The 25,102-nt window shown below is 35.6% G+C and overlaps 1 protein-coding gene across 3 annotated transcripts in view; it reads left to right on the top strand.

Moving 5' to 3' along the window:
* PTPRD (protein tyrosine phosphatase receptor type D) overlaps positions 1-25,102 on the top strand; it is a gene marked incomplete at its 5' end in the record, with an annotated part of 242,588 nt that overhangs the window by 113,160 nt on the left and 104,326 nt on the right. For all 3 annotated transcript variants that reach the window (XM_079112996.1, XM_079112995.1, XM_079112994.1), the window contains 2 exons: positions 1,631-1,791; positions 13,127-13,239. In XM_079112996.1, the coding sequence (XP_078969122.1) occupies positions 1,631-1,791; positions 13,127-13,239 (274 nt within the window). The remainder of the gene's footprint in view (positions 1-1,630; positions 1,792-13,126; positions 13,240-25,102) is intronic.

The raw sequence follows: 25,102 nt of genomic DNA, 5'->3' as shown, positions 1-25,102 counted from the left end.
GCAAAGAGGACATATGGCCTTGTGGGTTACTGATAGGTAATATCAGTAGTTTCTTAATAAATAATGGGAGTATAAGAGAAATTGAGGAATTGGGAGAAAGTTGTATCTGGGAAGAAGGGAAATAATGCAAGCAGTTCTTCATTTGAGCATGTATACAGAGACAATTGGAAATGAGGGTCTGAGACTGAGTAGAGTTCCTGAGTTTAGGAACTCCAGTGAAGAAGTAATCGGAACAGAGAAGGCTGGTAGGGAACACTGGGAATGATCTGAACATCTTAGGTTGGTGGAGAACAAAGCTCAAGAATGCTGGCCCATTGGGTAGAATCATAGGCAGTTAACTCAGTCGGGCTTGAGCAGCTGGAAAGATTAAGGAATTAAGAAAAGTCAGAGAAGGGAGTTTTTAAAAAGTCTTGGTCAACTGTGGCAAATCTAAAAAGCAGTCAGAATGGAATAAATAGAATTAGATTAGGTAATAGAGCCAAATAATTGTGTTTAGGTGAGAAGAGAGGAGAAACAGGGCAGCCAATGGGGGTGGGTTGGAGAAGGTGGGAAGGAAAAGGGAAAGGACAATAAGAAAGGACAGAGTCAAGAGAGTGCTTGTCTGAAATTATGCTAAAATAGGATAGAACAAAATAAAATGTTGTAAAAAGTTCATAAATATTCAGTTTATTCCTTCACCAAGTAACTATTTTTGAAATTATATTTATTATCGATTATGTGTTAGGAACAAGCATACCAAAAAGTGACTCTAATGAAATTAATTAGGAACTACTAAATCCTTTCAAGGTGCGAAAATTCCCTGTTTATAAAAGCTGTCATCATTTCTGCACATCTTGCCGCAATGATTTGGATACTGGGTTTCTCTTTGGAAATCGTGGGCTCTATTTGTCCAGAATTTGGCCTACTGACATATAGTACTAGAAGCACAGGTAGAATTAAATGTTTAACTAAATACCGACTTATTTTTCTATAAATTTACCTTTTAACTTTGACCTTTTTGTTTGATACAGAATGAGTATTTCAGTTCCAGTATACTTGAGACTGGCAGAGTTGGCAATTTCAGATGCTTTTTGATTTGGGAATATTTAAACCAAATATCTAAAATCCAGAATCCAAATATCTGCAGTCTTAGGTGTTCTGAAATTGCTCAGAAAGTTTTGTATTTGAGAGTTGTGAATTAGGGATACTTATCCTGTCATTCCTTGAAGCCAGAACTCTGCTTCTCTTGATTTTCACATAGCTCCTCACACATTGGCACAATGTAAATGCTCATCGGACTTTTGGGGACTGGTTAATCATTGGTATTTATTGTTCATAAAATTATTTAATATTCTATATGCAGTTCCCACTGAAAAGTACCAGTTAAGTAATTTATACCACAGAAATGATTTTATCGTAAGATTTCACTCTATGAGCAAATTGATGGTGCAGAAGACTCTTTCTGCTCCATCTTTCTTCCCTCCCTTCTTTTCTCCTTCATTTGATTAATTTCATCCTTAATTTGACTTCATTAACTTTATCCATTGGGCATCAAATCCACTGTGTCCTAAATTTGGGGGTTCCTTCTAATGCTAAATATAGTCCAGAAAGCCACTATTTGATAACTAAAATAGACTCTGCTTTTCCTCAGAAGATGTATGCAACCAGCCCCTACTCTGACCCTGTTGTGTCGATGGATCTGGATCCACAACCCATCACAGATGAAGAAGAAGGCTTGATCTGGGTCGTAGGTCCTGTCCTTGCAGTAGTCTTTATCATCTGCATTGTCATTGCTATTCTTCTTTATAAAAGGTAGGTTTGCCCAGGATTTCTGTTGCAACTTTGGGGGCTGCCTAATTTTGAGGACTTGATAATTATTCTGTGGTCACCATGTGGTTGATTTTAGTAGGATTATCTTAATGCAACCCTATGATTGGTAGGAAGATATTTCCATTAGAGTTAGAACAAAGTGTAAAAACTGAACTATTTAGCATCTTGTTCAATTTGTGGTCTACACCTTTGTGGTCCACCAGATGTGGATCCTAGACCACATCTTCTGCACTGTCTGATGTAGAATGAGAAACTTTTTTGATGTTTGAGATATTAGTACATTCACTGCAGACCATTCCATGCAAGTTTTACTTTGATTATTTTAGGTGGTTAATTATTGAACGTCAACGTATTTTTCAAACCTCTATTACAATTTTGCACATTTGTATCCATTTTGTAAGTGTAATTTACTACGTGCTAAAATATTTTTCTGTAGCTGTATTTCAAGATTTGGCAAAAGGAGCTAACAATGAAAGACTTTGTTTTTCAAAAAAGAAGATGGAGAATACATTCTCTCTCACTTTTATTCTATTATTCCACATATTTTTTAAGTTCTCTTTTGTAACCAAGATGTGGGGATGAGAAGGTATCAGTTTTCTTCTTTAACAAGTGCAACCTCACTCCTTCTCCTGAATATCAATCTGACTACAATTAGGGTACAGCTAACTCATACCTTCCCAGTCTTTTCTGATCTTCCACTCTTTTTCAATTTTGTTTTTGCCTATACTTTATATAAGCCAGGTTCCTGCCCTTCCCCCAGGTGACTTCTTGAATAGAGCACATTTATAATTCTTTCCCTAAACCTTTTCTTACTCAAAATTATAATATTAGGAATATCTAATCCTAATTAGAGTAAGATATATTCCATATTTGTATAAACATATCAAAATAGAGTCTACTGTCATGTATAACTAAAAAGAACAAATAAAAACTTAAAATAAGCAATTACATGTAATACATTTCCTAAAACATTTAGAATGACTGAATTCTGAATTATCTCCCTTTATATCAGTTTTTCTTTTAATCCAAATTTTATTTTCATAAGATTTTAACCTTTCTTCCCATTTCCTTTGTGGCATGTCATATCTTGGAATGCCTCTATGAAGGTGATCCCTCCTTATACTATAAACAGCTTCTCTCTCCCTCCTTTTCTCCTTCCCTATCATTCTCAAAATGATTGTTCCTCATTTTGATTCTTGCTCAATCTGATTATTGCCACTAAGTCTTCTTCCTACCCACATAGATGCCTTTGGAGGGACTTATTTCTACCTATATACCCTTGTTCTTCTTGTGTTCCTATCATAAGCTGATGTTTGTTTTTAATAACCTCTCATTTTGACTCATTAAAAAACCCTTCAGTGTACTTCTCTTTTAGAAAAATCAATGAGACTCTTTTCCAATTTTTTTTTTTTTATTCTAGCACAGAGGGTTGAAAAATTAATGACAAATGATGAAAAAAAAGTCCATCACCACAACCCATTAAATTGCATATCTTACTTTAGAGCCAGAATCACTGCCCCCCCCCCCCAATCACTGCCATCATTCAATTATCCACATCCTGAAATAGCTGAGAAGGCTAGTGGTTGAAGGCAAAAATGTCCTCTCAGCGGATGGTTTGAATCTTTCCATCCCAGCCCATGTCTTATTAGTGTGTATCTCACAGAGCCTGTCATATTTTATCACCTTACTTACTCCCGTAAGTAAGTATAGGAGATAAGGGCAGGAAGCAAGAGCTACCAACATGCCCCAGAATAATCATGGAACATGTCTGAGTGCAAGAAGCTGGTGCCCTTTCCTGTTTGTTTGCTGCAGGAATTACCAGAAAAGAAATATTATTAAAAAAGCAAAAGTAAAATTCTACGTCAATTCTGATTCTCTTCTAGTAAATATTTGTTCAAACAGTCACATACTATGGATGATCAAAAAACAAGTGCCTGTTAACAGTTGCATTTCTAGACTATATCAGATAATATTTTTTGATTATTCAAAATGAACAGAATGCATGCCTCATTTTTCAAGCTGTGTTTCATTATGATATATTTAAGTTACACCATTAACAGAGCTCTATATGGTATTTGTGAATCAGTTGTTTAAATGGGAAAAAAATAGACGTTTTACAGCCCTGATAATTTTTAAAAGATTTATAATTAAGTTTTCCTTGCTTCATCTGCATGTGTTTGAAAAAGAATCTACTCAGTTATGATTTTTCCTAATCCTGCAAAAAGGGCATCATATTTAAAGGTTTTATGACTGTTAAAAGAGTTGCATTTTAGTGTGTGCATATGTAAGCATCGTCTAATGCAATTGTTAGAAAATGCACACATCCTCGAATCCTAAGTATATTTAGCCAACCATCTGAAGGCCCATGAAGCGTTTCTGAAATAGAAATGCTTGCTTCAGCAGTAAAGAACATTCCTGACTTGAAATTCAAGTAGACCCAACAATGTCCTTCTTGATTATCATGAGGCAGTTCAAGAAGAAATCTTCTGTACTCAGTGAATAGTGTCTTTTATAGCATGTGTTTTGAACAGAGTTAATTATATAATAAATACTTCATTTCCTCTTTTTAGGTGCCTTTTAGTTTATATACTAAAAGGTCATTGATAATGACTCAGAATTGGAAATATCTTTATTGTTATTACTATAATGATAAATTATTTTTTTCTTTATGCAATTGATGCTTTATGAAAGGAATGAGCATAAAAAGGTGTTGATTCACATTGTCTTAATAATTCCCATTATCAAGTATACCTATTTACAAGATAATTACATTAGTAATAGGTCTGTGACTATGAATGTTTCATACTTTATATTTCGTATAAAGAAATATAGTTTACCCAGTTGTCTGAGGAGGATTTGAAACATTAATTATATTAATGTGAAAGTAACACCCTCTTTATCTTTCATTCTGTTAATTTGATTTTGTTTTTATTCTAGTCATTTGTTCAGTTGTATTGATAATAACAAAACTGTCACTGAGACTTCTAAGGGCACTAAAATAGCATCAGAAAATTAAAATATGTTTGGCAGGTTTTTAGTGCTACAAATTTTTTTGTACTATGACTTTTTAAAAATTCTGTGCTTCGTATTCAATGTGAACAGTGACTTAAAATACACATTTCAGAGGTAAGATGGTAGAAAGGTCTTAAAAAACACTGAACAAGGAGTCAGGAGACCTGTGTTCAAATCTCAAGTCTGGCCACACAAGGTAGAAAGTCATGCCAGCACTCTGGGCCTAGATTTCCCAATTATACAATTGGTATGTTGTTTAGATAATTGAGGTTTTTAAATGATAGTGTGTTATAGTCTGAGAAAATTTTTAAAAGCAGGTAATAGGAATAGAACTATATTATTTCTGCTGTGTGTATTTAGCATGAATCCAGCCTGCCTTTGTCCATCCACGTTCAGAACTTAAAATTCATGGAGCAATTGGAAGTTCTTAGGTATTCATCTGCCCTGTGCAGCTGTCACATGTATAAGACTTTTTAGTCTTTAGTTCTAGAACTACACAAGAATTATTTGTATAGAAAATAAATACTTAAGAATAAAATATTAACCTGACTCTGAAAAAAGCTTCTCAGGATGGATGAGAAGTAAGTGTTAATCTGTGGGAAAAAAAGCGTGGATTAGGAGGTTAGAGAAATCTCAAACACACCTTGGACATGAACAGTCTAGCCCGAACGAATAGGGTGAAGGGAGTAGATAATTTCCACTCCCATCTCAAGATGCTTTCATGTGAAAGCCATGAAGAGATGTGACTGAAATCGAGACTTCAGCTTTTCCAGCTTTCCCCAGCTGCAGCCTGGGCTTTGATTCTTTAATCTTCTCTTTTTGTGTCAACTCTACATGTATTTCCAAGTTGTCATCAATATCTTGAGACACTGTTAAGAAATATGCTGCCCCACCAACCCACTCTGGACATTGCTAATGGATCCTGCCTTCTGGTGTTCACATAGCCCCCTCCAAGACCTGCAAGGCCTCCCCCATCACATCCTGCCACTCCTCTTGGCCCAGCTAACTCATCCATCAGAAGTGAGCTAAGATCCACGCCTTTCTAGATGCCTCTCTCTTCCCCTATGCTCTCTACCAGTTAAAGCTGCCTTAGGGTCAATCTCCTTTTCTATGCCCTTAAAGTACTTTTTTCTTATAGAAACTACTGCATTTCCATAATTATCCATTCTCTGATTTGCTACCACTGAACTGGTCAAGGATTCTTATTTCTTGTTGTGACCCTAGTGCCTAGTAGAGTGTATGACAGAGACCTATATTGAGTAGTTGAATTTATACAGGTTGAGTAGTATTAAATAAACTTCACTTGTTTATTCCATCACCTTTATCTTGGTTGGCAAGAACTATAATAAAGCCATTGGCCATAATTTAAATTTAGCCTTTCAACTTAGATATTTGCACTAAATATATACCATCATATGTGCTGAAACTGATATTTCATAGAAGAGGAAGCGACTTGTACACTAATCATACATCTGCTCATGTGACTATCCAAGCAACTTTTAATACATAAAACTGGTAATTCACTGAGTGATTTTCTTCCATCCAGAGGAGTAGATTGTCCTACACCTGATTTTCCTGATAGTCCTGGATTAAAAAAAAAAAAAAAAGTAAGTTAGAAACATATATGTAGGATTATTTTAAATTAACACCTATAAATCACTTTCCCAGTAGGTTTTAGTTCATTTCCATTTTTCAGTCTTTATATGTGTGTTTGTACAACTTAAATGTGGATTTTCTTTCCTCTCCTTTTTTTTTTTTTTAAAAAGAGATGGACTGGATTATCTCATAGTTCCAGACACTTCAGCAATATGGGTATTTATTTTTATGCATTTAGGACTTAGTATCTTTTTCTTTGCAGTGAGAACTCACTAAATATTTTTCAATTTGCCTCAAAGTGCAGATTGTTTGGGTTTCTTTCAGGAAAAGGTTACAGTATCCACCAAAACAATATTGTTGTTTAAGTAATCAATGTATTATCACACATGAGAGTAACAGTAGATGTGTTCGCAGATAGCAGCACTCTTTGTTGAGGAAGATATCTGGCTTTTCAATGGCTGGTAATAAAATGCTTCTCTGGATTGGCCCAGCTGTATTAATGGATCATGCTCTGTAGATTTATAATGATGAGTATTATATTTTCCCAAACTGAAAATGTATTTAATCCTTTACTGGGAAAAAGATTTATGATTGCCTTACTTGTCAAGAGATGTTTGAAGAAATTATTTCTGCCACTTTATTACCTTGTGGTGTAGTATTCAATTGTGAAAATTTTGTGCAGTTCAATGCAATTTACAGATATTTCATATCATTAAAGCAATAGTGTACCTCTTAACTAAAGACTTTATTTCAAATGAATGAATTTCCTTTTATGAAATGCTGTTGTATTTTCATCATCAAATACATTAGTAGTTTTCTCATGGCATGTTTTGTAAAAATGAAATTATATCTCCATCATCAAACACCTCCTGGGATATAATTAACTGTGGCAGTATTTAGTAGGTGATGGATAAAAGTGAACATACATTAGTGCACACATTTTTCTTCAGCAGTGCAACCTCATGTCCTCCATTTACTTCATGATTAGAGGCCTTATAACTATTTTGATACACTATCATTTCCTCATATGTGTCAGTTATGTATCCTTGCTTGTGGGCACTAGTTTTTAAATCTTGGTTGTCATGGTTACTCTTGTTACCATTGGCCAACTAACATTTAGCTTTTCTTTTTTCCTTTTTTGCTGCATTAAAATGGAGCAGTAAACCTGACAGGTGAGGAATAGAGACCAAACCCTTTCAATGCTCAGTAAGAAAAAAAAAAAAAAAAAAAAAGATTCTGATAGCCTTTGGAGGTGTTGAAGAGGTAAGGGTGGGGGCTGCATCTAGAGATACTCTCTGATTAGTGGAAAATGGACAAAGCCTACATGTATATGATAATTTTAATACTTAAAACAATTGAGGAAAATAAACATTTTGTCTCCGGGGAAAATTGAGAAGGTAGTAAAGCCAGTTTCTGAGTTTTCTGTGTAGTCAAGGTTAAATGCGCATGTTTGTGTTAATGTGTCTGCAGAGTGGAAATTTGAGGTGTCCCATGAGCCTTTTTGTTTTGTTACATTTGTTTTTTGTTTTTTTTTAACCGAAGATCAGTTTTCAAATTTGATCAGAGATCACCTCTTGATATAGGGATGCTGGCATTTTCACACCCTGCAAATATTGAGGGCAGGGCCTCAGTGAAAGCCGTTTCCTAATTCACAGTTATTACCTGTGTCTTCCAGCCTTGATTAATAATAACAATACCAACAATAATAATAGCTAAAATACACAGTGTGATTATTGAATGATGAGTCCAAACTGCCTTCCCACCTTCCTACTTTATATATATTATATATAAATATATATACACCTGTATAAATTCCTGATTAAAATTAAACTAAAGAAAGGATTTCAGAGAATCCTTCACATCCTCCTATCATTGTGCCCCAATGGCTCTTACTGAGTGTTCCCTGGATCTTAGTGTCCCCTGGAAGCGTGACAGAAATACAAGTTCTTATGACCAGGCACTGGAGCAGCAGCCTGTGTTTTCACTCACACACACACACACATAAACACACACAGATGATTCTCGTGTACATTCAAATTTGAGAATCACAATTGTGTTATCTTGACTGGAATCACTTTATACTGGCCAGCAAGCCAAGCGTTCTGTGATAGGGATCTTAAGACTTCTTCTGCAAGGTGTCTTTTCTTGTGGACACATCACTACTTGGCCATTAATCCAGCAGAAAAACACAAGCTGTATTTTTCTTAGCCCCCAGTCCCCCCAGCCCAAACACAAAATTCTGAAACAACCTAATGTACTCAGATCTAATTTCCATTGTGACCACTGCCTACATTTTATAACTCAGTCACTGCCTCCTCATTCTGTTAAGATGAGAGAGTTGGGCCAAAACTTACACAACACATTGCAATCCTCTATTGTGTAAGTGAAGAAATTGAGAAAACACACATCAGTGGCATGACCAGATTTGAGATTACAGTCTTCATGGTATCAGAACTGTGACATGTTTGAAGTAATTTCTTTGAATATGAATAGTAGAGATTTCAAATAAGTATTATTTCTTTCAAAAGTCTATTCCCAGATGTCTGAATGTCTTTATTTCAAGGCGGTAAATATGATCTTCCCTACAACTTTCCTTTGTTCTTGCATCCTCCCTAGATGAGAGGCAGATGAAAGTGAAATAAAACATCCCTTAGACCATAGAGCAGTGTTTATGTTCATACTCTCCACTTCCCAAACAACCCATTTTGATCACATTAGCATTTTCTGACAGATCTCAAATATCATGTGATCTTCCACTTCCTTTTTTGTCATGTAATCCCTGTACATGGTAGATACTTCTCACTGTGAGCAATAAAATTGCACTAGAGTTTTATACTCTTAATCGAAAATATAACAAGACAAAATTCGGAATCCGTGTCTAGTCACTCTTCTTTGCGTTTTCCTAATAGGAAATGAAAATGAGACCTGTGAAAGCTTATCAAGAAAATGTTACCTTGTACATTCATGTTGGGCCTGATTTAGACTACCATATGCCTTTTAATATTTTATGACAGTAAATTCAATTTTTAAAAGCTCTTTACATTATTACCAATGATGACCAACACTTCATCTTCCAAGTCTTAGAAATACTTTCTGTGTTAGAAGAAAATTCTAGTATATAAGTGTGTAAAAATACTGCACTGAAAATATCAGCAGTTAGAATTATGTATGTTGTGATCATCAAAATTAAGCGAGAAAAAAAAATTAAAGGTGAGATAACCAGCTTTCATAGCTGGCTCATATTTGGGAAGTCTAAGGTCTTGGAGTTTATTTCATTTGAACAGATAGTGCAAGGGAAAAGTTAGTTATTAAATGTCTGATCACCCCTCCCAGCTCATTACAAGTCTAAATTGTAAGTAATTTTATTCCCATACTCTGGACTTTCTGAGACTCATATCTTGACAATGAGACATGATTTCCAACTTTGCTGGTACAAGAGAAATTGGCTAAATTGCTTTAGAGTTTTCTTTTCTGTCCCTCAGGCTGAGTGTCGCTCAGCCGAGACTCTGGGAAGAAGAAGATAAGGAGGTTGTTTCACAACACCTGCAAGGGTGAAGCAGTTTTCTGGCCAGATATTTCTAATTCTGGTTCCCATATTCTTGCAGTGTTGAAAGAAAAACCATTCTAGAAAGAGAGAAAAATTCACATTTTAGTCATTGAAATTGGCACATCAGTTAAGAAGCAGATTTGTGCTAACTTCCATGAATGGGCCAAAGCCTGAGATAGGACACTGTTATTAATTGAAGTGAGACCAACCATAGGCTTTGTGAGAGATTGATTGGCTAGCTGAACTCCATGACATTTCATTAACCCATTTCGATTTTGCATCTTTGGTGGTAAAATGAATCTCTCAGTGTTGTGAGGCAAATACCCATAGCATGAATGCAGTGACATTTTCTTTTCTCTGACTGGTCATCATATGCTCCTTTCACATTGTTCTCCAAGCCCCCATCTCTTACTTCACATCTCTCTCACCAATCTTCCATTTCTTCTTTTCCTTTCCTTTTCGATTTCCACTCCATACAACTGGAGCTGCCAGTATCTTGGCACATTTCAAAATCACTACTCACCTCTGATTGGTAGTCTGGCTTGGCAGTACATTCTATCCTAAGGCTGTACCTGACACTTTCAGGTAGAAAAAGGAAATCCTGAGACAGGCTAATCCTAGGTGCTTAGAAAGCAAGGTGTCTAATAGGACTTGCCCAAGGAAATTCATTTTACTGAGGATGTTTTGCCGAAGGCATTGCACTTGAGCAAATCAAGTGCACATACCCTTTGCATCCATCTTCCCTTCATCCCCTGGTTAGTTTTGTTTTATACAGCAGAGACGGAAAGAAAGGCTACTTAATAGGCGCCCTCTGGCTAACCATAGAATGAGCTGGTTGGCATTGAATGAGAACCCATTGCCACAGCAACACTAATGAGCTATACCACAATCATGTGAGGAAGAGAGAGTACCTATCTCCTTTGAAGTGAGTCTTTCCCCAAATGAGGATGCTTTTGCTCGAGTCAGGTGTGAGATGGTAGGATTCCATATAGGATTATGACTCTAGCTCAGAGATTGTATTTGGGGAAAAAGCACAGTCTGAAAAAGGCTTCCATTTGTTGAATGGGTTTTTAATCTAATTCAGTCTACAAAAAGATTTGAATTTGGAAAAAATGGGTACAGAAATTTTGTGAACAAGTGTCTTTGAAGTTTAATGTTTCATTACGACAGCTTAAATAAGTGTATTTAATACGACCAGTAGATAGCTTGTAAAATAAAGATAGGATGAATTTTGTGAAAAATCATATTTGTAACAAGGCACCATTAATGTTACCTTGAATATTCATCAGGAGAGCTGGATTGCCCATGAGATGACATTACTTTTTCTCTGATCATTCTGTGCCTTTCATAAACACAATAGTAATCACAATTAGTTTAATGTCACCATAAATAGCCAACTATCCTTTTTCCTTCCAATTTGAAAGAGAAAGGGGATGTTGGCCTGTTTTGTCCCAATTCTCCTTCTAGGTATGAAGATAAAATTATATCTTAGAAATGCATTTACTGTATTTACCTGCCCTACGGGAAAATTCATTGCATCTCCACTCTGGACTCGTCAGTTATATATTCTTAAGAAGAGAGGGAGACAGATTTAGCTGTTCAGCTTGGGGCCAGGTAGTTTCTCTCTTGTAACAATGATGTTAGTTTGGGCTACTAGGGGCACCATACCCATCCCTCACGAATATAAATGGTAGGTAAGAGAGAATGGCTGAACAAGACTAAGCACTCTATTACTAACACCCCATTAAAGCCAAAAGGCAGAGGCACTAAATGAATCATTTAATCCTTGAGCAGGAGGAGAACTTTGAGATCATCCACTTAAACATTTTATGCTTGAAGCATCACTGTAGGCCAACAGGAAACAAAGCATCCTGACCATGATTATAATGCTAACTAGTTAGAAAGTTTCAAAACTGGAAACTTGAGAGTGAAGTACACTATGACTCTCAGCTTTTTTTTTTTTCCTCTCAAGTTTTATCAATTAAGTTTATTTTTAACTGATACATTAAAATTATACCTATTAATGGGTAGCATTAATGTTTTGATATACCCATACATTGTATAATATTTAAATCAAGTCAAACATACCTAGCCCCTCAAACATTTATCATTTGCTTATGACAAAAACATTACAAATTATTACTTTTAACCCTTTTTAAAGAAATGGAATCTGAGCCAGGTGCAAGTGTGCACCAGTATAATCTCAGCTACAGGAGATTTGGGGCAGATGGTTTGAAAATTGGAGGCCATCCTAAGCAACTTAGCAAGACTCCCATCTCAAAATTTTTTAAGACTTTTTTTTTTTTTTTTTTTTTAAAGAGGGTGGAGAGGTAGCTCAGAGACTGAGTACTTCCCTAGCACATCCAAGACCCTGGGTTCAACTCCAGCACTGGGGGGAAGAAAGATTATATTAGGACAAAGCTGGCTAAACTACATACCTGGTAAATACTAGATTAGAAGTTCCACAGACCACCCAATCCAATTTCTCCTCTCTCTCTTTCCCCCCTTAAGCAAACAACCTGATTGTTCAAAAATTTTTATAACTCCCTATCTCCTGTAAATTGGCAGAACATGTTTAAGCTCTTAGAAACAAAGACACATCACAGAATCAAAGAGCATTAAGTACAAGATACCCTAGCTCTCATTTCTCTTTGAGTTCTACTAAACAAAAAAAGTAGCTCTCTGGGGGCAGGGATAGAAATTTTACGCATCTTAAAACTTAACCCCATTTTGGAAAGATACTAGAATGAAACAGTATTACCCTATGTATATTTACGATTACGTGAATGGTGTGAATTTACATTGTGTACACCATAGAAATGAAAAGATGTGCCCCATTTGTGTAGTATGAATCAATATGCAATCTGTATAAATAAATAAAATTTTAATTAAAAAAAAAACCCATACCATAATAAAGGATGCCATTCCCACTTAGTTTTGTTGGTGCTCTTTGACATAACTTATCTTTGATATCAGTTTGTGTATCTGGGTAATTTTTTCCTGTGGCCCTGAACTTATTTTAAAAACTATAAAAATGTAGATTTTTATATATTAGTTCATCTAGTTTATTTACCTGGATGCTTCTTTGTCTCCTTTCTATCTGGGACTCTCAGCTTTTCAAAAATCTATTTCAATTCTTAAATTTTAATTTTCTCCCTGTAGGAAGAGGGCAGAGTCCGAATCTAGAAAAAGCAGCATCCCGAACAGTAAGGAGGTCCCTTCACACCACCCAACAGACCCAGTAGAACTGAGACGCCTTAACTTTCAAACACCAGGTAAGAGGCATAACCCTGCTTCTCCAATACAGCCTTCGTGGAAAGTTTTATAGCCCAGGTAATATTGTTTTGAGAGATGAATATATCACTTTGTTTTAAAGCATTTTGTTCCTCCTGTTCTTTTAATATTATGGAGGCTCACCCCATCCTAAGCGTGAAAGGAAATTATGATTTTTGTGCAATTCTGAAGTGGATTGGGGAAGACAAAGAATTGTAATTTTTCCTTAAAATCTTCAAAAAACTATAATCTTTATAAGAATATCCACCATTTTTTATGAACTTAACAAGTTTATTATTTTCATTGACACCAATCTGGAAAGATTTCAGCTTCTCATCTACAAAGTGTATGCATGAATAAACAGATGAATGTATTCGACATTCATCCCATTGGGAAAGCATAGATTTATTCTATATTTTCCTATTTGTGTTTATGCTATACTGAAAGTGGGGAAAAGGTTGAGAAAGGAACAAAAGAAAGGAAGGAGACGAAAAATTCCAGGCACAATTGCAGATGTTTTTAAAATAATTCCTATGCTCAATCTCACTAATGAATTCAGGTTTTACTGCAGATATGTATGAAGGGACTGATAGGTGAAAAATAGTTTTTTTTTCTTTTTTTTTTCTCAAAGAACATTAAGTGCTTCAACAGAGGAAAACTAGTATTCCTACTGAGGGGCATTTTGTACATTATTGTTAATGCAAGCCCAGATCAATTTGTTTTCTTTCAACCAAAATTTGTTCATACCAAATGAATGGCAAATAATAAATGATAGAGCTAAGAATACAAAGCTGAGTGGCACTACCTTACTATCTTATGCTGACGAACAAGGTAAAGAATTGATTTAAGAAGTCTTTTGGATTAACATTTGGCTGTAATATTGTACCCCAAATTGTAGGTGAGTTTCTTTTGTGTCAAGTGAATGTTCCAACTCCAAGTCTATTGCAATATAGGTCCATTAGAGTATATATTCTCAGTGAATTGCCTTGAATTGAAAAATGCATAGTTTATTGTGTTTATCACATTTTCTCTTTCACACATAAATGTATCACAGTAACTAGTAACTCTTCAATGTAAAGAGATGTTGACCATTTTCAAAGTGGCTAGACAATCATCACAAATGTTGTTTTTTAAGTATTCTAACTTAAATGAGGTTAAACTTAAAAATTTTTTTTGGAAGACAAAAATATGCCTTTATTAGTAAAAAGGTGGAAGAAATGTTCACATAGCTAAAAATCTCCTGTATGCCTTTTTAAAAGGCTTATAAATAAAGATCATGGGCATGCACATGATGGTTGAACAAATTTGAGTCCCCCTGGATCACTGTGGTCCCCTGCATGCTTCATGTTGACTTGCCCTCTTTGTGTCTCTTGAAGGAAAATTGATATGCAATAAGTTGCTACAGTAAATCTTGGTTAGCTGCATTTTTTTCAAAGTTTCATAAATACTTTATTCCAAGTAAGTGTTTTAAAATACCAAATTACACTTATCCATTGAAAATATTGCATTTACCTTTAGCAAATGGATGTTCATGAGTAGTCAAAAACTGTGGCAAAAGAATAAATATAACCTTTATTAATCTTTTAAGATAATATTGAAATGTATAATGAAGATATTACACTTGGATAAAAAATATTCTGAATTCTACTTTCGTGGTTATAGATTTAACAAATTGTCAGAAGCAAATTCTGTCCATGTTCCTAGGTCTCTACCTGATATTTTTAGAGTAAAATCATGTTTTTAAACTTTAATTTTCTAATCATGGTTTTTAATTATGAATTATCAATGATTTTATGTTATACCCTAGTTCCTACATGCAGATAAATACTAAAATATAATTATTAAATTATAGTGATATTATTCATTCTTTTGAAACAGGTTCTTTCTATGTTGCCTAGGCTGGCCTCAAATTCCCAGGCTCCAGTTATTAACCTGCTTCAGCATCCTGAATAGCTGAGATTGCAGGTGCATGCTGCCATAACTAGCTAGGGATAATGGTTTGAAATCAACAAAACTTTTATCTTCTGAGCACTATATGCTGAAGAACACACACACACAAACACACACACACACAAAATAGCATCCTCCATAATCCCACTACCTGGAAACTGATATTGTTAATATCTTTTTGAAATCTTAGGTTAGTTGCATTTTAAGATGATATGCCGTTATTTCAGGCCACAGGAAACTTCTTAATAATGAACCTAAAAATTCATCCACATGTTGGCCAACTGAATGTATAGATGCCCTGAAAGCCATTATGTGCAACATGATTCTTGCATAACTTGCCTCGTCACCAGCAATACATCTTGGAAATAGAGAAAAACAGCAGGCTTTTCAGGAGTAGTAACTTGCTGTTCTGTACTGTTTTTATGTAAACTGTGATCTGTGCTGGAACTAATTGTGGTCTTCCAGCAGAGACTGTATTACAGTCTAGGATTGAGTATGAAGGTAAATGTAGTCCACAGATAAGAGAGCCAAGGGGAGTGCTACCCATACCACTTATGGAACTGATAGGGAAAGCTTTCAGACCCAATTGCAAAGCATGAATGAACTGTGTCAAAATGATTACTTAGAGGGGACAGGTGACCAAGCAAGATAGGAATGCCTTCTCCCAAGAGATCTCTGTCTTCTCCCCCTTCTCACTTTCATGAACAGTTTTTCAAATAGGGAAAATCCAAGAATTTTATTAAGAATGTTTTCCTCATATGGCAGAAATGTTGCATTTATAAAGAGAATGTGTTAAGTATAAATATGTCACTGGAAAGGAGAACGAATGTGACAATTGAAAGGGCACCACTTGTATCACTAGTGACTTTGCAAAGTTAAAATGGGGATAGAAGCTGTCAATTAAAGATCACATTTATCACCAAATGGATATGGAATAAAGTGGGCAAAATGAATAAAGAAGGAAGGAGATGCAGTAAAGGAAGAAAAGAGAAAAGGAGAAAATGTCCTAAGATCCTAGCACAAGTGCCCACTTAAGGAGCATTGTATTGTGCCCTTTGGCTCTGGCGAGCCATCCACTTAAGCTTGATTTGTTGAAATAGTCTCTTTTCTCCCAAGCTCCATGATGTGGTCTCCTGTCCTGAAAAGTTTACTAGTTTATAAAGGAAATAGACTCAGCTGTTAATGTGAAATTCAGAGATGTGACCATTTGCTTCAGCCACTATGGATTCCAGCCAGTGGCTATGAATTACCTTAATTTCTTGCCAATAGGGATGAGAGCAGAAGGTGGGATTGTTAACCAAGCAACCTTTTTGTGCTGTTTTTTTCTCCTCTTATTCACAAAGAATTAAGTGTTTTCCTGTGTGCTGAGATAAAGTGATCCTTTATGAGATGTTCTATAGCAGGTGCTATGATTTTAGGTATTTTTTTTTTTTAGATTTTAAATGTTTTATATTTTACTGTGTGAAATATGCTATTATATGTATCATACCCACGAATGTCTAATTGCTTATCCCCAAACCTTATAGCATTTTAAGAAAATTTATTAATGATATGCATAAGCGGGGAATTAGCCACAACTTTCATTTCAAAAAATGACTTTCAATGAAATAAGAAACCTATGATTTAATATACCTGGCACCTAGCACAGAACTTGCCCATGAAAGCAAATTGATTTCCACTTCTGATGGATCTGTTGTGAATGATAAAATGCAAAAAAAAAAAAATTATCAATTGAAATTCATTCAGCTTCTCTGAAAGTAAAAGTAGTACATGGCTTAGTTTGCTGATTATATAAATTCTATTTTTCTAAAAAAACAAAAGAACTCTTGTGAATGGAAGATCCATTTACATTTTAAGTTATTTGTTCTTGTTGGAAAGTCTGGTTTTAAGTCATCTTTTCTTATTTTTGTCCAACATTCCAAATTTCCCATGACAGTATCCTGATAATTTGGCAGTACCACAGACACTTTGGTCAGGAACAAGTCAGAATGGTGACATTATTGCTCAACTAAGACACACAAGGAATAAAAGCCTGTAGTTTTCAGTGTAACCACCTTTGTGAGGTTGGGGTTACAATATGAAGAGAAAAATTGCTTTATCAACCTTGTAAAATTTTGGATAAGAATCAAGTTCCTCCGTTAGTGAAGCCTTGCATTCCAGCAGCTGAGCAGGTCAGGGAGGCTCAGGCCTTCCCAGTTGAACGCAGTTGCCTCTGCTGGTAGCAGTTGTCCATGAATGTGTGTATCTGCCCTAAGGTACAGACGCAGTATGCAGCCAGGTTGTGTTTAAGACAATAATGGTTCACGTCAATAAGTCGTCAAGTACCGGTGTCCAGGGTCAGGCAGAACTAGTGTGGAACTTGCCATTGCAGGGGCTCCTCTATAATATCACCGAGAACTTTACATAATTAAAATGGAGACATAAGTACATAGGTCTGTGTCATGCTGTCAAGGTTAGAATCTCTTGTATTCCGCCTGGGATAATGGAATACATGGGACAAAATTACTAAAGGAAAGAGGACATGGAGTAGAGGAATTAACTAGAATTCTTAATTGCCAATCAAGTTTTATAAATCTTTAAGATCAGTGGAGGAAGGGAAGAAAATATTTGCTTATTAAAGAAGCTTTAAAATGAAACCTTTACTAAACCTCACGTGTCTTTATGGATCACTGAAACTTGGTATGCATGTATGTAGGATTGATGGATTGGACATTAGACAAAAGGGAACTCTGTCCCTTAACCTGGGCAGGAAGGAAAATTTTACCTTAAAAAAAAAAAAAAAAAAACACTCAATAGCCAGGAACACTGGCACACCTGTAATCCCAGCTACTTCAGAGGCAGGTGCAGAAAGTTCTTGAGTTCAAGGCCAGTCTCAGGAATTTAAGGAGAACCTATCTCCAAAAACAAAATTTTTTTACTACTTATTTTAGTCCACCATTCCAATGTATCTTGGTTTTAATTACAAAAGAGCACATGTTTATTTGAGAGATTTTAGAAAATAGAAAATAAGCTTGATGCTAATTATATACAGTTTGTGGTAAAAGGGGTATTCATTATATTTAATTTTTTTCACTTATTGATTTTTTTCTAATTTGATGTTAGGGGGAAAAAATGATACTTTCAGGAAAGAATACTCTTTATCCCATCACTTTTAAATTTCTTCTTTTTCTTAACATATGTAAAATAAAAAGGAAAAGATTTTTTACCCTTACTTCACTTTTACACTCCAGAAATATCTACTGTATGCAGTTCCATGCATATTCTTTCAGACTCTGTCATTTGTGTATTTAATTTTTTATCTTACACAATGTAGACTAGGGGGATGAATAGAAGAATAGACACACAATTTGCTTTTTTAACGTTTAACTTATATCAAAATAGACCTTTTCACTAGCAGGGAACTGTGGCACACCTGTAATCCCAGTGACTCAGGAAGCTAAGGCAGGAGGATCACAAGTTCAAGGCCAGCCTCAGCAACTTGGCAAGACCCCATCTCAAAATAAAAAAAATAAAAATAAAAAAATAAAATAAATAAAGGCTACAGATGTAGCTCAGTGGTAAAGCTCCCCTGGGTTCATTCACCAGTACCACAAAACTAAACAAACAAACAAATAAACTTTTCCCTAAGACAGTATATTAGGTTTGATCTCCTTTTTAGCACCTGATGGTATTCTGATCTGTTGATTTCAAGATATATTAATTCAATCCCTATTAACAGAGGCTACTTCCCATACTTGAACATTGCAGATAATGCTGTCATAAGGAGTACCAAGGCCAGATCTCTTCTCACCATCATCGCTCTTTCTACATGATAGGACACTTTGAAATGTGAGTCAGAGGGTCTTAGGGCAGGCACATCCATCATTTGGATAGAGACTGCCAATTGCAGTCTTTTTGAAATATTGTAAAAATCCTTATTGATTGTTTAACCCCTCTGGTCCACGGCCTATAGGATAGGACAAAATGACCAAGATACATATAATATTGTCAAAAGATGGTGATATATAAGAAAACCAAAGAAATTTCATATACCTGTGCCTATTTCAAAGTTCAGTGTTTTAGATAAGTATGCTTCCTTTCCCATACAACGGTGTGATAGAGGATTTAGCTGACAGTTGGGTGGTACACCAGCCACTGCCTTTCACTGTGTCGGCCTGGATGTAACTTTACAGGAGCCGCTGCCCCTGCTCAAGCCCCCTCTCCCAGAAAAGAGCTACAAAAACAAAAACAAAACTTAGTGTTTGTGCTTACATCTTTTCCAAAAGGAGATTTAGGAATTGATGATCAGATGTCACAACATAAAGGCCTCATTTTCATTGGGTGGGTGACCTTAATATGTTTTGCCCTAAAGCATACATACATGGTAGGTGATTGATGGACTGTGAAAAACAAAAACAAACTCATAAAAAGTTAACGGATCAGAAACAGAGATGTCAGCAGCAGAAGTGTCTGCACTGCAACCAAATGGGCTTTGAAAGCTCTTGAAGCATCTCTGATGATCAACTGGTACTAGTAATTGGATCAGTGCTAGCAAGATACTTTTTTTAAAAAAAATAAATGTTTCCTCTTTTTTTAAATAACTTTATGTATTTATTTATGTGGTCTGAGGATCAAACTGCCTGCCTCACATGTGCTAGGTAAGCACTCTACCACTGAGCCAAAACCCCAGCCCAAGATACATTTTTATATGGGCTTTCTTCTCCATATTTTTTACTATAAGAGATGTGGATATGCAACCTAGATGGAGAACATCAGCTATGTTTTTGTTTTGTATTTTGAAAACCCTGATTCCTTGAATTGAAATGGTAAATTTTGCATATATAAGAATATGCTGTGTTCAAATTCTGCATTTTGAGAAATTCTACATTAAAAAGTGAATTTTAATTATGTCATTCAATACTTAACCTGAGGAAGTACTCTTAGAGAATGTTTCACTCAATGATTATCCTCATCATTAATTAAGTCAAATTGTGATTATTCTTTTACCAAGGAACAATTATACCTTACAAATCAGTGTTCTTAAACTTATCATTAGTTTATAAAGATGCAGAGTTTGTCTTGTACTTCATTGAATAGTGAATAAATTATGTTAAAATATGACAAGTCTTCAGTGAACTGTTTCTCTGACTTTTAGGTCTATTAAGTACACTTTTTATAAGATTGTGGCCAATGAGAAGACAGTATCTACTCCTTGGTCCATGACCATAAACTATTCTGCAACTTTTAGCACAATGTGTTGGAAAGGAAAATTAGAATATTATCCAGACATTACAAACATGCATATATAGTACCAGAAAAAAAATCATCTAAAAGATACCACCCTTATTAATAGCCTCAAAAGCTGTACTTAACAAAATTATTATAAGTTATAAAGTGCCATTTGGCATTTAATGCAAGGCTTAAAATATATGAAAATAAAGCAAGTACAGGATGATAACCCTTTTGCCAAAATTCTTGGGACCAAAAGTATATTTGGGATTTGGGAATTTCTTGGATTATGGAATACTTGTATATACATACTGAGATATCTTGGGAATGGGACCCTTGTCCAAGTGTAAAATTAATTTGTTTCATATACATCTTATGCACATAGCCTGAATGAAATTTTATACAATTTAGTGTGCCTGCAGTTTGACTACCATCATTATGTTAGGTCAGGTGTGGAATTTTCCACATAAGTGATGTCATATCAGGGCTCAAAAAGTTTCAGATACTAAAGCATTTGAGATTTTGGATTTTGGATTAGGGATGCTCAACCTGTTTGATAAATATTTCTCTATGGATAATAATGTCATCAGAAGGATATTCTAAATGACTTAGATTAGAAAAATGTAGAAGAACATTTTTGTTGATAAGCTAAAACACCATAAATTAGTTTTTTTAATCATCTGCCAAATAATACTACAGGTTTTGGCATTTGGAATTTATATCTTTAGATCTTGTTTTTATGGAAACTTAATATTTGGCAAGAAGTAACTAAAAAATATGGAGTTGAGTATGGGCACTTCTTACCTGTCCCCGACCATGGAATCAGATGTATGATCTAAATGAAGTTATTACGTTAACAGGTTTTCTTACACTGAGGATGGTTTATGATCTCTGAGTTGTTCTACAGATGGGTCAGTGTTACAGGCCCAGTTTTAGGCACACATCACCACTCTTGCAGGAGTGTTACGTTATGGGAGATAGCATGGCATAATGAGAAGCGCCCTAAGTGAGAAGTGATATAGTCTAGGGTCAGTCCCCCTCCCTTGTGTAACCATATTTTGTTGATAATGATGACCTTGATCAAGTCCTTTAACTCCTTCAGCTTCATTGTCTTAACTGGTAAAATTAATAGTGGTTTGGGTTGGGGGAGGGGAATGTAGATGAACCCACAAAGAATGAACCATGCAAGAAGTACCATCTTTATATCCCCAGCACCAATCTTGGTCCCTCACCTGTTGCCCTGTGGATGTAAGCATGCAGCCTGTCCCTACCAACAGTCTTTGATTTTAATTTTTACACTTACAAAAGGATGATTCTGTTATTGAAAACAGAGGTAACAATCTAGTTGGTAAAATATAGCCTGAGAAGATCTATCTTTGATGTTCACTGGATTTTGAGTCAATGTTGAAAACTGAGGATATATATGTTACAAAATAATCTGGATTTTATGTTATCATTGAAACCTGAGAAATCTGACCTTGTCAGACTGCATTTCCTCTTGGCAGAACAAGTGCTTGCACTTGATAGCTCTCCTCCATTCCCACATCTCCACCAGCTCTAAAATGACTCTGAAATTGAGATTGAGCATTAGTTGTCATTTTATCTCTTGTTATTTTTCATTTTCTCCTTAGCCTGTATTGAAAGTATGGGAACTAAAGACAGCCCCCGCCCCCCAAGTCTGCTTGCTGTGTGGAACAAGTGCTTTTCTTCACGAAAATATTTAGTACATACTACCTAATCATCTTTGGTGATTTACCTTGCCAGCCTGGCCCCCTCAGTCATGGGAGACCACCACTGTTTTAGAGAATCCTAACTACCATTCTAGAAATAACACAATAGAAAGATATCCAAACAGCATGTAAACATTCTTCTTGTTTATTATCTGGACATTCGCATGGCATTTAACTTTTCTGGACTTCAGAGTTCTCTTGTACAAAATAAAAACCCTGGACTAAGATACCTCTCAGCTTAAAAGGACATGAATTTCAAGTTTTACTTCTTATAAGAAAGCCACTATGACATTATTATCACAAGCACATAGCCATTAAAAGAAGGCATAATGTATTTTCCTCCCATCTAAAGCAGATTTTAGTGACTACATCTGTCATTTTTCATGATGATACTCTATGTTGTAGGTCTCATGGCTTCAGTATGAAAACTGCTCAGATTGAATGTGTCCCTTTAAAATGCCTTTGTGTCATACATTTGTAGCTTTGAATTGATGAGGCCATGACACTAGCAAGTCCCCATCAGTTCTTAGCTGTGCTTCGCATTCTTTGTTGCTAATCATAGCTAAAGGACTCATGCTTGCTAATGGGGAGTCAGAGGGGATTCAAAGATAGCAACAGGAGAAAGCTCATCTCATTCTCATAAATCTTGATGAGATTTTGGGATAGGAAAAAATACTAATAAATAGGAGTTACAGGCCTTCCCCTGCCCCACAACTTAAGTTCCCATAGAACTGAGAGCCAAGGCTGATAAACTTAAAAAATGTATCACTGTCTGACATCCATACCTAGAGATTGAGAAGTAATGGGTCTGATGTGTAGCCTGCAAAAAGTAATTTTAAGGCACCTCAGATCCAAATATGAAAATACTTTTCTAATTAAAAAAACTTTAGTTTCTAAACTGAGCAATGGCCAGGTGGCCACACAAGACTGAAAATATACTACAGTGAGATCAACTTAGTATTCTTAATTTTGTTGGTCTCTATTTTATCATTCAGAATATATGTATTTCATTATATCACAAATTGTTTTCAACATAAACCAATAAGAAATTATTGGGAAATTATATAACATTATTTACAAGTAAAATCTTGGTGATTACTTTCTGATAAAAACTAAAGAGTTTCAGATTAGTGTTGTTTCATCTCATATTTATTATTTAGCATAATTTTTATGTTGATGTTTAGCCTTTCAGATACTTAATGTAACATCATAATCACCTTTTGGCTGGTTAAAGAAAATGTCATTAAATTGGTATAATTTTAAACATAGATAATTCAACTGAGTAATAGTTTTCTAATTTATGAAAAGTCAGTGCTCCCACTCCTTAAAGAAAAGCTACACTAATTTTTAGAACACTTACATTCAAACCAACTCTAACAGACCCTGCTTTGTTCAGAAATCCTATATAGAAATGAGAACTGTGTAATACAGAGTTATCCCAGAATTTATCCAGTTCTGTAGTTTGGTTTTACAGATAAAGAAATTGACGTGCTTATTAGCAAGTAATTTGTCTCTGTTAGTACATGGCCAAACTAGAAATAGAACTCACATCCAGTATTCCTGCATAGAATTTCTTCTCCTGTGTCATTGAATTTCCACAAATTTGCCCCTTTTCTGTGAAACAGCCATTCTGCCATTTTTATTTGTCTAGAAGTTTGGTGCAATGCAGTACTACTCACAAGTTTCAGGGAATGGTGTTTTTTAATGCTATGGTATCCTCGCATGCAGTATATATTTTGATTGAGAAAGAGTCCGCACAGATTGGCTTGGATTTCTCTGTAATTAGTTTCCAAAGTAATACTCCCAGACCATGTGCCAGTGCATGCCCAAAGTAAATGTGTTGATCGCATCTTTGGTTGTTTATTATGGTCTTCTACTGCTGTTATACTAATACTTTTCCCATCTCCAACTGGCTTTACTTTTTGCAGCTTTGAGCAGTAATTCAGTCCCCTACGCCTCCCTGATTGGCTCTGTGTCCTCCCTCTCTAGCCAAACCACCACTCAGTCCATATATGATAATAACTCTCTCCCACGATTCGCTCGAAAAGGTCTAAACATCTTTGTCTCTATTATTTTCTCTGTTAAAGCACTGTAATGATGTCCACATTAGTCCATTTCCATTTCCAGATAAGCCTGAAGTCTCTTGTGCCTTTGCATTTCCATTCTTTTCACTGGGGAGTGCCTCATCTGGATAAGATCATTTTAATTATCAGATCACTGTCACCCACCTACCCGCTCCCTCCCCAGAATGCAAATTAGTTCAATTCTACCATCTCTACAGAAAAGTTTCAGAAAGGGCTCCAAAATTTTGGTCCAAATGCATAATTATGTCACCAACAAAGAGTTTCTATTTCTAACCAATTCATTTTTATCGAATCTCCACTAAGATTTTGACTGACTGGAAACAGGCCTTCACAGCCATGAACACTTAACCACCTCAACTCACAGCACTATACTAAATGGTAGTCTTAAAGAAACTTAATTAACTAGATCATTGATAATTCGGCATTTGAGGTGAAGGAACTTACTGGGTGACTTCCAATAATGCATAATATCTAAAGTGCCCATAAACCAATCCCCTGTCATGTGGACTTAAAGGTCATCCTTCCACAGCCCATCACCCTCCAGAGGGTCCCAGTGACAGCAGAATGTGGAAAAGCTTCCAGTTTGAGCTCCTCCCTCAGGACTTTTCTCCTGAGCTTCCCTGGGGACATGCTAGTTCAGGTTTCTCTAGCCAGCTGCCATTGCGACTCTAAGATACGAGTCAGCAAAGCTCTCTCGTGATTATCTTGCAAAATTAATCAGAATGAAACAAAATGCAAATCCTATGAAAAGTGAGAAAACTTCAGAAAGACACAGGAATCACCAAAATTAACAGTGGATTGTTTTTAACAAGATCTGTGAAATTAACATATCATCAGCTGGCAGACTGAACTAAGATGTGTGAGCCCCCATCCCTCTGCTTTTTTTCCTCTTC

Source organism: Sciurus vulgaris (genome assembly GCF_902686455.1).
Source record: "Sciurus vulgaris genome assembly, chromosome: 15".
Classification (NCBI taxonomy): domain Eukaryota; kingdom Metazoa; phylum Chordata; class Mammalia; order Rodentia; family Sciuridae; genus Sciurus; species Sciurus vulgaris.
This window is presented reverse-complemented; position numbering and strand designations above follow the sequence as displayed.